This window comes from Ursus americanus, chromosome 10, assembly GCF_024610735.1.
Source record: "Ursus americanus isolate L20-20 chromosome 10, mUrsAme1.1.p, whole genome shotgun sequence".
NCBI classification, from domain to species: domain Eukaryota; kingdom Metazoa; phylum Chordata; class Mammalia; order Carnivora; family Ursidae; genus Ursus; species Ursus americanus.
The window spans coordinates 15,104,510-15,118,723 of NC_142136.1; the positions used below are offsets into that span (position 1 = coordinate 15,104,510).

A 14,214-nucleotide genomic window follows, 5' to 3' on the forward strand; every position below is an offset into this window, starting at 1 on the left:
GAGTTCTGTATCCCTATCCTATATAGATTTATTTACTTTTATATTCTGTAAGTTATGAATTTACATTATAATTTAATTCTGTATGACTCTAAGTTTATGCATCAGTTTGTCCTTTTGGTGAAGTCTGTCTGCATCACAGACAGCATTCCTCCCGCTGTACGGCCTTCCCCCCCCCCACGCCCTTCTACAGGGTCCATCTGTACTGTATCAGGCTGGGCCCTCCTTGGGCCTGGAGTCACAGACCGCCATGTGTAGCAAAGTATCTGAGGCCCTTTCACCACCTGCTGGGATGAAAAATTCATCTCACTGCCCCAAGCAGGGCAGTAGGCCTGTTTTCCCAGGCACTCTGTGCCTCTCTTCTTTCTCCAGCTGTAGGTGCCCACCTGAGCACGGGTATCCTTTTTGCTCAGAGACGTCAGGTCTTTTGTCCCACCCCCCATGTAACACTCCCTGGTATCCACATCACGCTTCAAACGTCAGGCAGTAGGATCAGTAAGATAGGCCAGTTCCTTGATTGCAACCACACCTGTCCTGTCCCCACTTTCTTCTAGCCAGGTGGAGGGATGCAGTGAGCTGCCAGGCCGTCCGTGTATAATGGACCTGGCTCTCAGTGCCATTCTGCCCCTTACTGGCTCTGTTATTTCAGGCAGGCTAATTAGTCTTAGTAAGCCTCCCTCTGATCTTTTGCAAAATGAAAGTAATAGGTCATCTAGGGTTGTACACTTGAACAGGATGAGACCCCCAGCTCCAAGACTGGTGACAAACATGTTCGGACAACGATAGCCATCACTGCCTTGGGGTGTAGCATGGCCATAACCACTCCAGTGCGGATGTTGTTGTCTGCCATTTGCGTTCGTCTCTGTGGTGATAGGATCCATTTGCCATGTCTGTCTTCGCTGCCCAGTACCTGTACCTCATCATTGTTGCAGGAGATTTTCCATACATTTGTCCATCCTGGCTTAAACGCCTCAATTCTGTACAGAATGCCTGTTTGGCACAGGACGCCACATATAATAAAAATAACGCAAAGGTGAATCCAGGACAAAATTGTATAAAATTGGCTACTAACTAAGCTAGAAGGCAGTCATAATGTTTATCGAAGTTTAGAAAAAGATGGTCTACCTCTGTTGTGTGGGAGAAGCGCACAGGTGGAAACAGGAAGAGCGTATACAAGGAATTAGGCATTTGAGATAGACTTGGTGACATGCGGGCAGGATCTCCGCAGGTGGAAATGCATGGGAAGAACATTCGGGGTGGTGGGATCAGCATCAGCAAAGGCATGATGCCTTGATCCGCAAACGAAGGATCCAGCCCCTGCAGAGCGTTGGGGGAAGTGAACGACCGGGTGTGTGGCACAGGCTTGCATGTGTGATCCTTGCAACGTCCTAGTAAATCCCAAGGGAGCTGACTGCCGGCAATTTAAGGATGGAGAGTCAGTTGGGATGCTTTCATAGAAGGGACTTCCTGGGACAGTGTGAGAGGCTCAGGGCTGTCCTGCAGAAACCCCGTCTGAGAAGTGAGCGAGCACACGTGGACCGAGGTGGGAAGAGGCGGGAGATAGGAAGCCAGTAGCTGTTGTGACTCCTAGCAAGATGTAATGGGGAAAGTGAGTCCACTTTTTGGACTCAAACTGAGTGTCGATTAAAACAAAGTTATAGGGGTGCATGGGTGTTTCAGTTGGGTAAGCGTCCAGCTTTTGGTTTCAGCTCAGGTCATGATCATCAGGGTCCTGAGATCGAGGCTCGGTGCTGGACGTAGAGCCTGCTTAAGATTCTCTCTCCCTTCTCTCTCTGCCCCTCCCCAACTGCTCACGTACACACTCACTCTCTCTCTAAAAATAAATAAATAAAAATAAAGCAATGTTATAACACCCAGGCTTCTTAACATGCAGGGAAACAGGTGGGAGTCAAAATTGGTATCCTATTTCTAGAGGGTAGCTTGGCATTACTTACCAGCCTCCTTTGAAAATATTTATACCTGCTTTTCAGCAATTCCACATGTAAGAATTTATCTTAAGGAAGTAATTAGAGTTGCTTGCGAAGATTTAGCTTCAAGAATATTTAACACAGTTATTTATAATAGCAAAATATTGGACACAGCCCAAATATCCACAAATAGGGCGGGTCTGTTAAATGATCACATATACTCTCCTATTACATGGCCATTAAAATATTCTCTTGAAATATTAAGTGCAAACAGTTTACTACAAGAGGTTCGTATTAATCTCATTTTGTTTAAATCTATGAGCTTGTATCTTTAAGCACACACACATACACAAAGGTCCGGAAAGAAAATATATCATCTGAAGAATGGTTTTAAATCAAAGGGCTGGGGTTATGCCTGGTATTTATTGACTTTTTATATTCATTCTCACGGATTATGATTAAGAAGAGTTGGTTTTTTTGTTTTCAAGGGTCATGCAGCCTTGCAGTCAGGTGAGGGACTGAGTCAGGAAAGCTTGTGGAGGTAGAATCTTGAGGGCTTGGTCCCGTGCTAGACGAGGAGGAAGCTAGAAGTAAGGTGGACACATTGAGCCCATGAGCCTAGGAAAGGAGTTATGAGATTAAGACGGGGAAGTTAGAAAAAGCAGCTGTTTTGAGTGGGAAATGGGGTATTAATCAGGTTGACTGATCTATAAAGAGAGACCCAGATACAAGTGTCTCACGTGCTGGTGTGGTTGACAGAAACCAACCTCAGCCTCGTTGGGAAAACATAAAGCGTTAATTGTAAATCAGCTTAAATAAGAATATCTTGAAGTATCTGTTTGGTTTTGAATATGTAAATTTATTGGTCTTGGTGATATTTTCCATGGGAAGTTGTTAAAGCCCATTAGTGAACTGTGAAAGACATGGGCTACGGTTTGGATGACTGAACAATAGAGAGAAATAGCTAGAACCTGGTTTTCTTTGAATTGCCTTATTGTGTTTATTCTCAGTTGAGTTTGGCGATCACAGTCCTGTGGTTATGGGCAGCTGTCCGTGCCCCCTGCCATGTTCCGGCCCTTTACTAAAGTCTGCATATGTTCCAGTTTACACGGATGGATGCGTTTCAGTTGGGGTGATAGCGTGGGAACATCCACGCATTCTCAGAGACACAGTTCTTGCCTGTATCTTGATATGTGTTGATTTACATTTGCAAACACCTAGAAATACACAGAAACATGGGAGCTGTGTGTGTGTGCGCGCGCGTGCGCGCTCTTGGACCTACCCATGTGCAGAAAATGACCCATCTGTGAAATATAAATTAGGACTTACCGTAAGATACAAAATGCCTATACAGATGATAAAATTAGCCACAGACACTTTCCTTACATTTATCTCTATGAAGCTAGGCTCTCTTTTGAAATGCCACCCATAGTTATACAAGTGAAGCTTTAAAACTTTGCAAGTATTCCGTTGAGATGATATGTAAAGTTCCCAGCATAGAATCAGTGCTCAGAAAGTTCTTCTCTGTTGAAAGCTGTGAGTTTTAAAAATTTACTGAATGAATTTACAAACGATTGAAAGTGTATCTTATACCCTTCATTGATTCCAGATACCTAGATGAGATGATATCATCGCCTGGGAAGCTCCCACCAGGGAGTTTGTAGCTGGGTGTTGGGCAAGCTCATTGGTGTTTAAAAAAAACCCCCCAACAACAGCCAGTTTCTGCTTACGGGTTTAAATGCACACAGCTAAAAATCAGTTTTGTACAATACAGTTTCATTCCTGACCAGCATTTTACCTGCTTTATATTGGTGCTTTGATCTTGTCAGTGCATTTAATTTCTCTCTGCTTCGGTACTAATAACCAGACTGATACTGGACACGGATCTTTCCCAAGGGGGTAATTGTGAGTATTAATTACTTTGCAAAATGCCTTTTGAACTGCTCAGATGAAAGGCCCCATATAAAAAGTAAATGTTATTTGTGTTGTTGTTGTTGTCGATGATGATCTCATTATGGGTATTTTAGTACCGGCTACTGTTTTTTAAGACGCTGAGACTTACATTTTAAAATTTTAAGATGTTTCCTTTTGAGACGGAATGTAACCAGGTAATGTAACCATTTAATACCAGAAATGTTTTTGTTGTTCTACCAAAGGAGAATTCCTCTTAGGTGGTAGAATTCTGGGGAAATGATTACTTGTTTATGTATAACGCTTCTGACTTGTTGATATCTGTGTAAAATTATCCAAGAAATTATCGAGGTTCAAAATACCCAGACACTAGGAATAACGCTAATTTTAAAAATGACTTACAAGCCGCCGAGGAGATTGCTGGGTTTTCACTGCCAGTGGGCTGATTGTATTATTTTTAACTTTTCTTTAGACCAAATGGATCTCACCCAAGGACAGTGCACCCCACTCCTCCCCCACCCTCACCCCCCTGGGACACAAAGGACATTTTTGTCAGTGTCTGACATTTTCGGTTGCCACAATTTGGGGGTTGCTACTGGTATCTGGGCAGAGGGCAGGGATACTGATAAACACTTTACAATGTACAGGACAGCTCCTACAACAAAGAATTGTCTAACCCAAAATGTCAACAGTGCCAAAGCTGAGAAACTCTTTCGGACCACATTCAATATAGAACTTCCTTAATCCGTCTTCAACAACCAGAGTTTCTCCTAGGTATGTTGCATATCGTTATTCTTAATACCTCCTGGATCTCTTTACAGGTTGGCATTGTGGGAAGAACAGGAGCTGGGAAGAGTTCCCTCATCTCGGCCCTTTTTAGATTGTCAGAACCGGAAGGTAGAATTTGGATTGATAAGATCTTGACAACTGAAATTGGGCTTCACGATCTAAGGAAGAAAATGTCCATCATACCTCAGGTAAACAAGTCAGGGCATTCTCATGTGTTCTTTTTTTAAGGGAACTTAAGTTTAATTGCTTTTAATTGTATTGCTTTTTTAAAAAGAAAAAATGAAGAGCTGATCCTTTTGCCCCAATAGGGTATATTTTTAACAGCAAGTATTTTTATCTGATCCCAGGGTGTGTGTGTGTTGGATTTAATAACTTACCCAGAGAAATTTCTGGACTCAGACTTCCCCAGGTACCACAGTTTTATCCACTGATAAACACCTAATTCTGAAAAGAGAATGACGAATGATTTGTTTAGCGCTTGAGAGGCTTCTAGGGAAAAAGCGGTTTTAAGTGTTTTAATGTTACAGTTTTGCTGTAGGAAATAAAGCTAACTTTTCAAAGGTAATAGTCTCCATGGAGGGCTTGCTGTGAAACTGTTGGGCTTTGAGCATTACTGTGCATATAGATGCTTTGAGGAGACTAAGAATCTAGCCATTACTACATGAATTTTGACCAGAAGGCAGTAGAGAATAGTGAGAACACAGAATAAGGAGAGCCGGCTCTCTGGACCTCAGGTTTCTCTCCCTCACAAGGCAGCTCCTAGTACCATCTCCCAGAGCCGTTGTGAGGCCTGGCTCGGTGCGTATGGTCACCTGTTTTTGTTTTCTTATTCTGCTTCTTAATAGAAGTGTGACTTTTAGGAAACGTTCCAGAGATTGAATTATGCACAGTACAAGCTCCTGTAATTCCTTGTGGTTCACCTGTTCAGTTTCAATAAATATTCAGAAATTATTTATTGAGCAACTACTGTCCTCCAAGTATATAGCCAGGGGCAGCATAGGCCCCGTGCACACTGGCCTGCGGCTGCAGCCCTGGGGACTGGTCTTCCATGCTGCGCTCTGCTTTGGCCCTTACACATACTCCACTCCAGACTTAACTGATTCTGGTTTTGTTTTGTTTTCATTTGGGGTTTTGTTATAGTCTACAATCATTTGCCTATCAAGGGAGGCTGAGAAACTCTCTCTCTCTCTCTCTCTCTCTCTCTCACACACACACACACACACACACACACACACACGAGATGAGAAACATAGACAAAGAAAGCCATGCAAATGTGCTTCCTGGCATGTGGATACAAAGAGCTCGTAAATGCCTGTTTATGAGAAAGTATATAGAATGTGGCACTCAAAACGGAGGAGAATGTGGACTTTTTTCTTAAGGTTGAGTATAGCTGTTGCCGCCTACCACTGGCCTCTGAAATAATTGGAATTATTCTAACTAATTTCACAATCAAAATCAAGATACCCCTTTTAGAACCACAATGAGATGCCCCCTCACTCCCACTAGAGTCACTACTCTCAATAAAATGGAAAAGACTGGGGCACCTGGCTAGCTCAGTCAGGAGGGCAGGTGACTCTTAATCTCGGTGTCGTGAGTTTGAGCCCTGTGTTGGGTATAGAGATTACTTTAGAAGACAAAACGAAACAGCAGAAAACACCAAATAGCTGGCAAGGTTGTGGAAAAATTTGAAGTCCTTTTCTTTGCCTGTGGGAGTGTAAAATGCAGCCCCTGAGGAAAACAAAATGGCGTTTTCTCAAGAAATGAAAAATAGAATCATGTATGAGTGATCATATAGAAATATATCCTATCCTGTTAGCAGTTCCAAAGCAGAAGTTCTACGAGATATTTGTACACCCATGTTCACAGTAGTAGTGTTCTCAGGAGCCGAGACGTGGAAGCAATGCACATGTCCTGGGGTGGATGAATGGATGAGCCGAGGGAGGTGTGTTCCCACAGTGGACTCTCATTATTCAGCCTTAGAAGGGGAGGAAATTGTGACATGAGCTACAGCACAGAAGAACCTTGGGGACATTATGTTAAGTGAAATAAGCCCGTCACAAAAGGACAAATACCGTATGGTCTGCTTCTATGAGGGACCTGAGTAGTCAGTTTGATGGAGACAGGAAGTAGAATGGTGTTTGCCAAGGGGCTCGAGGGAGGGATGGAGCATTAGTGTTTAATGGGTACAGAGTTTCCGTTTGGAATGATGAAGAGTTCTGCAGATGGACGGTGGGGATAGCTACACAACGATGTGAATGTATTGAAACACTCCTGACCTGACTCACTCAGAGATGATTCAGGCGGTAGATTTTGTGTTGTGTGTATTTTAGCACAATTAGAAAACCTTTAAGAGCTCTCCTATCCCTGATGCTTCTATGCTTTTGTTTTCTTTTTCTTTTTTTTTTCAATTGAAGAATAATTGACATACAGTATTGTATTAGATTCGGGTGTACGTCACCGTGATTCCGTATTTATAGACATTATGAAATGGTCAACACGACACGTCCAGTTGACCTTTTAATCCCCTTCACCTATTTTGTCCATTAGGAAAAAAAAAAAATTTTTTTTTTTTTAAAGATCTCCCTTTTCAGAAAAAATGGAAAGAAATTTTCAGCGCATTCAATCCCTGTATTTAACAGTTCCCTCTGGCTAGTAGATTCATGACTTAGGGACTCCAGTGGAAAATAAATGAGTTGAAATTCCCAAGTTTTATAATTTGGTTTTACCCATCTCTGAAATGGGCCAAACGAGATCAGTTTGCAGAAATGATGGGCGTGTCTGTAAAGTACTTTCATGTCCTTGGATGAAAGGATCTAGGAACATGTCCAGCATTATTTTTAATGCTTCTTAATAAGAAATGGTTGTATGCTTGTGTACTTAAAAGAACTGTATAAATAAAGAAATAACGTTAGATGATTCTTGGCTCTGCCACTAATGTTTTGGAAGCACATCTGAGCAAAGACTAAATACACCTTGACATCACCAGGTTTTGGTTCTCTTCCATAACTTCCCACCCTACTTTTGAGCATGCTCGAGGTGCGTGCATACTCCAGAGACTGTGCTTACAAAACAGTACTAAGCTTTGTATCCATGTAGATAATGATCACCAACCATTGTAAACACAGAGTCTTTATTTTCTCACTTTATGTGCCTTTGTCTCTAAGGCTCAACGTTGGTTGATGAAAGCGAGTCTTGAGAGACTGTGCAAAATGTCTAAAGGGTCCCAGGAAATCTTGCAGGAGGCAGCCAGGGATAGAATCTTTAAGAGCGCTGACCAGGCGTCAACACGACCCACGTTTTTATTCCGAGTCTGTCTCACGAGTGTGTGACCTTGATGATGTCACTTAGCCTCCAAGGTCCACTGTCCTTGTCCTTAAACCAGGTCTAGTAATTACTGCTTCACAGATTTGTCCTGAAGATTTAACGGGATGAGAAAATGTTGGTGGCCCCATACCCTGCTCTAGGAATGCTTCGTAAGTAGTAAGTAGTATTACTAAGGATCAGGCCACTAGCCTTCCCGGTACTATGTTACTTAAGTAAACGCAGGAACCGGCTCTGGAGCGACGTTGTGCTTTAATTTCTGTTTACGTTTTTGTGGTCCTCAGTGATGTCTTTTATATCTATTGCTTATCACAGAAACCAGCTTGTTTCGATAAATGTAAACGATGAAACAAAAAAAGTGAGTGTGATGTGAATTTTAGGGTAAATGGAACAGAACCCTAGCCAATGCTTTTCTCATCAGGAACAAGAGGAGAGAAGGATCACTTGTTTTCTTTTGTTTTCTGGCTCCTCTCCCAGGGCTTCTTTCCTGACCACTGCTCTGTACCCCACTAATAGTTGGCGCGCCCCCCCCCCGAAGACCCTGATGTTTTTTCTCAGCTCTCCCCACACGCCTGGCTATTTCCTGCCTCTCCTGGAGGCTGTCTCTCATTTATGTGGCTCTGGTGCTGCTGGTCGTCCTGACAGATGACACAAGTATCCATACCGCCTAACGTTCATGGAATCCTTCACGTGTTTTGGCCTCTTTCCCTACTGTCTCCCAAATCCATCCTCACAGGATATGGTTACACCAATCAGCGGCAGAGCCAGGGTTTGTATTTATTTTAGGGAGGTTCCCAACGCCACATCCCGAGCCACCGACTGCCCTGCTGGGGCCCATAGTGCCCGGGGACTGCCGTCCACAGTATAACGACTGCACCTCACGGTCCTGCACGCACGCATGTGCACACACACGTGCAGAAACACGGATCTCCCCACACGCTATCACTCTTAGTGCCCTGCACTCATATTTTCTATTATATCCATTCTATGCTAGTTCATATAAAAACCAAAATGATGGTCATGAGACACAAAATTGATTTCATGACCCATTGGCTGCACCTGCAGTTTGCAAAAGCACTTTCTCCTCCCTGTCCTGCCTGGCCGGACTCCTGCTACGGATGAATCCCAGGCCTGGAGCCTCACGGGTGGCCCCGATTCTCACCGCGGCCCTGCCGGCTTTGCCCCATTTGCTGGAAAGGAAGTGAAGGCTGGTGGGGGTGGCTCATAACATACCGTGAGTCAGACAGCTAATAAACAGATGATAATAAATATTAATAAAATCAGAACTCAGGACTGTCTGACTTCAAATATCTATACAGTACATGTTTGGAACTGAATGATTTCCGATATCACCCATTTTTTTCTACCCCACTCAAAAAGGATTCCAAAAACCACGATAAAGGAGACTAAATAGAGAGCCAAATAAAAAGACACTTCTCCTGGTGCTATTTTTCCCATTGGGACAGTGGTGGTTTTGAAAGGCTGAAACACTTGTGCCTTTTGCTGAAAAACTTCAGGCACACTCAGCACTAAAAGAAAATCAGTTTAGGAAAAGGGGTTAATTCACTTCCATGTCATGGGCGAGCATCAGGAGTGGGGACTGGAAAGCATACCTCGCTCGACCTAAGAGCCCTTTCTACTTACAGTGTCTGACTGCAGAAGTGGGAAGGGCTGCTGGCCTGGTCACTTAAAGTTACTTGTCCATAGCGCAGACAGCTTCCATCCCTCTCCCCCTCAAATGAACAGGAAGCAGCGTCCTTGTGTCTCACCCTGATTTAGGGAACCTACGAAGTTTGGAGCAGTCTCTGCAAAGGAGAATGGAGGTTTGTTTTTCTTGCGTTCCCATTTTAGGTGAGCCAGGCCTGCGTCATTCCCTGGCTCCGTGCTCGGCGGGAGCCTGGCTGCAGCCGGGAGCTTCCACGGCGGTCCCACTCTCCCGGGCTCATCCTGGTCACCGTTGACCGCTCTGTGAGAGATCAGATCTGGGGGAGAGGTGATCGCAGCCAGGCCCGACATCGGAGCAAGCGGCAAGGGAGTGGTGGCACAAATGGTGGGACACTCGGGCCAATCCCGCAGGGAATGTTCAAAAACAAATACTGTCTTCTTAACATACTCCGCGATTTGTATAATTTCAGGAAAAAAATGAAAGCACTTTCTAAATTTCCAAACAGAACAAGTCGCCGAAATGGACACTTCCCTCTGTGCTCACGACCTGAAATAGTTAACCATGCTCCCCAAAGAGAGCAGCAAGACGAGATTATATTTAGGGAATAGCTTGCTTATCTGAAAGGATCTGCAAAAATGGATTTCAAAACTTTTTTGGATGGATTCTCTGCATCTAAGGCCCCTTTCCTTTTGGCACCAAGAAAATGTTTTCAGTTGAAAAGTGATTCCATGCAAATTCTTTATTTATGATTGCACCCCAAGGGTTGGCACAGATCAACAGCTATCATCTTTATCATGATTAAACAGATTCATTTTTTACATTTAATAGACTTTTTAAAATCAAAGCAAAAGCAAGGTATTTTTTAAACCATCCACTCTGCTCCTTTGGTATTTCTATTGCCTGGGTTATCTTCCGTAGGCGGAAAAGGTTAACCAGAGCTGTCTCTTTAAGACTTCTTTATTCTTACCTGGTTTTCTTTCCTCTATTTTTTTTTCTTGTTGAGAACAAAACTCAGAGAGAGAAGAGGTGGGTATGCTGTTACTAGTAAAGAAATACAACTGGATTCTAGCCTAATGGAGTCAGCCTTTTGTTTCTGACACTGAAGTCTTCATTTAAGCCCAGGGAACTGCTCCCCGGAGCTCCTGACCTTTTTGTATCGAAAGAGGACTTTACAGGACTTAAATTCTTTTCCCTTTGTTGGCAAACAATGTTCTTTTCTTCTGAATATGGACGATGATCGGTTCATTCAGAGGCTACAGGATTAAAAAAAAAAAAAAGAAAGCAAGATTTAAAGCTCCTTCAGGTGATTCTCTTTCTTGGAACAGAGAGACAAGCTGCCCTTAATAAAGGTCCTCTGATTAGAAATGAAAATGTAGCTGTTAGCACCAGGACCAGCAGCCACTCTGGAAGATACATTTTAGTCAAGGGCAGGCTCTTGGTTGGGGGCTGACATGATTAGGGTACGGTAAAGTGTTGTACTTTATCTGCCTGCTTTGTAACCACTTGTACGTGTTTTTGTCTTGGACCAGGGTCGTTTTAAGCTTCTGAAGGTTAGTGGGTAGTGTTTCTTTTTAGGATAATGAGAGGTTTGTCTTCCAATAGCATGTACAAAAGGCCTAGTAAGACTGTGCTTCTCTTACTCTTGTGTCGAGGGATTATCAATTTACTACACTAAATGCTTTGATTCAGAGTGGCTATTTTTGGGTCACATGGCTGATAGGAACTTGTGTTCCATTGGTAACAAAGGAAAACATTACTGAATGTGGCACAAAGGATTAAAAAAAAAAGTCAACTTTAAACTGATGAAAAACAGATTTGATACTAAGGTTCCATTTAAAGATGACACAGAACAAGAACATTTGTTTTCCTAACTCTACCACGCCAGCTAACTCTTATTAAATGAGGTTTAATTGTGTACCTTCAGAAAAAAATATACTTTGGCTAATATATTTAGTACATATTATATGTTTACATGAAGGGTGTATGTCCGTCCATAAATCTCGACACTGAAATGTTCTGCCTGCAAACATTTTTACAACATTTATTTATAAGATTAGTGTATTAACTTCATTGCTTGGAGGTGGGTACTTTAAATAATAGTATCTATCAGAAATGATAATTAATTTGACCCTTATCTGCTGCTGCAGTGTGTGTCTACTGTGAGCACTTTTATTACCTTTTGAAGATAATATAGTGGTTTCTTATTTGGCAAGTGGATGAAAGTAGAATGAATAGAAACCAAAATGAACACCATGCATAAAACACATTGGCATATTAAGACAGACATTGTTAACAAATTGCCTGCTGGTTTTGAAGAAAAATACGGCTTCAATCAGTTAATGTTCTAATAAATCATTCCCTTCATTCAAGTTTTGACTGAAATCGTACTCATTTTGAAATATATATTTGGCATGTCGTAACAAAGAAAAATACTCTAATTTACTAAACTCTTTTCTTCTAATGACTGCTAAGTAAACATGAGTAATCGCCTACTATTTCCCTTTACATTGACAGTCGAGATTGAAGTGGTGACCCTTGATTGCAATAGGAAACGGTTACATTTAATTTCTTTCTTTTGATGACCACGGTGACTCGCTGATAATGAGCAGAGCCTCCCTTGGGCCTGCGGGTACCTGGGGTGTCTGCTTCGAGCTCAGCCTAGACCAGCCGCAGCTCAGTGTCAAGGGGAGCAACTCCTCTTTCTGCAAAGAATCCCACTTTAGTCCCCCAGTCTTTGGAGGGAGTCAGCCTTTTCAAGACCTTAAGGTGAGGGAGGTGACGAGAGAGACCCTTCCTGTGGATGAAATAGGTGATCCAGTTTTGAACGTGTGCTCCCATGCGTGTTCTCCGGAACCATCGAAAGTCTGACTCCCGCACCTGTGAATCCCGGGCCCTTGCAGCATTTAACAAAGGAAGGAAAGTCTGTCTTTTAAACACAGGGCCGTTTTTTGTACATTAGCTTAGGTAACACCTCTGCAGGATGTACTTGGAAAACCAGGGGGCACTGCATCCTAGACCTCTAACTGCGTGGGAGTGCGCTTTATGGGAGGCACGTGAAGGGAAACGTATTTGGGTCCTATGCACCTCGACAGGCTTGTGGTTATTAGAAGCCAAGAGACCATCTCTCCCCTTCTCTGGTCTTGAAGCTGATTCCTTAACCCATTCTCTTTCAGCCCCTTTCCCTCCTCAAACACCAGTCCTTGGAGTCTCTCCGTCTGGGCCCCAGAGCGGATACTGCCCGTGGTTTAGAGCCTTGGTGGGAGGAGGACGAGGGTCAGAACGTGAGGAAGGATGGGTAGCAGCCCTCCTCCTCTCTGGAATCTCCAGGGAATCAGCTGGAGGAGGAGAAATGCCTAGCTCGTGAAACTCTTGTTGGAATTGATCATTACAAAGAGTAAGATAAGGTAGAATCTGAAGGATTTCTGAAATAGAATGAATGAAGACTTTGAAATATCAAATACAATGATTGTTACCCCCCTGGAGAGGATTCCTCCCCCCTGGAGAGGAACTCTTACCATTGCTTAGATGATGGTTTAGTCTTTGATCCCAAACTCAATAGTTTCAAGGGAGACTTTGAACTGGGGTCTTGGGGTCTGTCAGTTCAGGAATCATTTTGCAACAGCGTATGACCAGTGATTTTTTCAGTGCTTTGGGGGCATATGGGCCACTTAATCTACTTTGTAAAAATAAAGCGCCCTTTCTAAAGTGTCTTTGAATATTTAGATTTTGCCTTGAGGCAGGCATGTGTTTTGGTGCACACTTACTGTCTTCTGCATCCACTTCCCCTTCCCCAGTCCTAAGACTGAGAGCACGGGGAAAGAAGGTACAGGGGGCCCTGTGAGTGTTACTCTTCTTCATGGCTAGAGAGAAGAAAAGTTTACCGTCTTCATCTTCTCAGGCTTTCGAGAAGCGAGGAGGAACAGTCCAGCCCCGAGGTCAGGCGAGATCTGAGGCTGGTGACTCCCTTGAGCCGTTCTTGGATGCCCGTGGAAGGGTCCGATCTTCTCTTGTCCCCACATCGGTGCATCTCATGGTTCTTGCACCCACCCTGAAAGTAGCCAGTTGGGCTCCTCTCTGCTGCCCATATTCTTTTGGCCGGGGTTACCAGAGCCTTCCAGAAGAAAACGTATGTGGCCTACATAAGCTCATGTACCAGATTCTCTCCTGAAACCCAGAAGGAGGCATATATCGCAAGAGTCATTTAATTGTCGCTCCTACTCAAGCACATGGATGGGAAGAGCTATTTAAATTAATTTTATTATGACGCACGTCACAATGGGTTTCAGGTTCTCCTGCCCTTGCAGCTAATAACGAGGTTGTGTGAGGCATGGAATCCTGATGCACAGACAAGATAATGTGGGGATGAGCCGGTGCAAAATCAGAGGCACCTCCTCATGCACAGAGGCGCCGCTGGGCCCAGTTGTTTACATTCTCTTTGGCCAAAAAACAGGGTGTCCTGTTCATCCCTGGAGAGAGACTCCCCATCCCAGAAGACTGTCCTACCAGTGGAGGAAGTACCCTAGCTTCTTCATCAGTGCACCTGTGAACATAGTTCCCAGTTTTGCTTTGAGTCACAGGTGTCCACCCATCACACTATCCGTG

General features: G+C 43.5%; 1 protein-coding gene across 4 annotated transcripts in view; it reads left to right on the top strand.

Annotated features, from left to right (window-relative positions):
* Positions 1-14,214, top strand: part of ABCC4 (ATP binding cassette subfamily C member 4 (PEL blood group)) — a 235,102-nt gene that overhangs the window by 190,788 nt on the left and 30,100 nt on the right. For all 4 annotated transcript variants that reach the window (XM_087865049.1, XM_045810951.2, XM_087865048.1 and 1 more), the window contains one exon: positions 4,658-4,813. In XM_087865049.1, the coding sequence (XP_087721175.1) occupies positions 4,658-4,813 (156 nt within the window). The remainder of the gene's footprint in view (positions 1-4,657; positions 4,814-14,214) is intronic.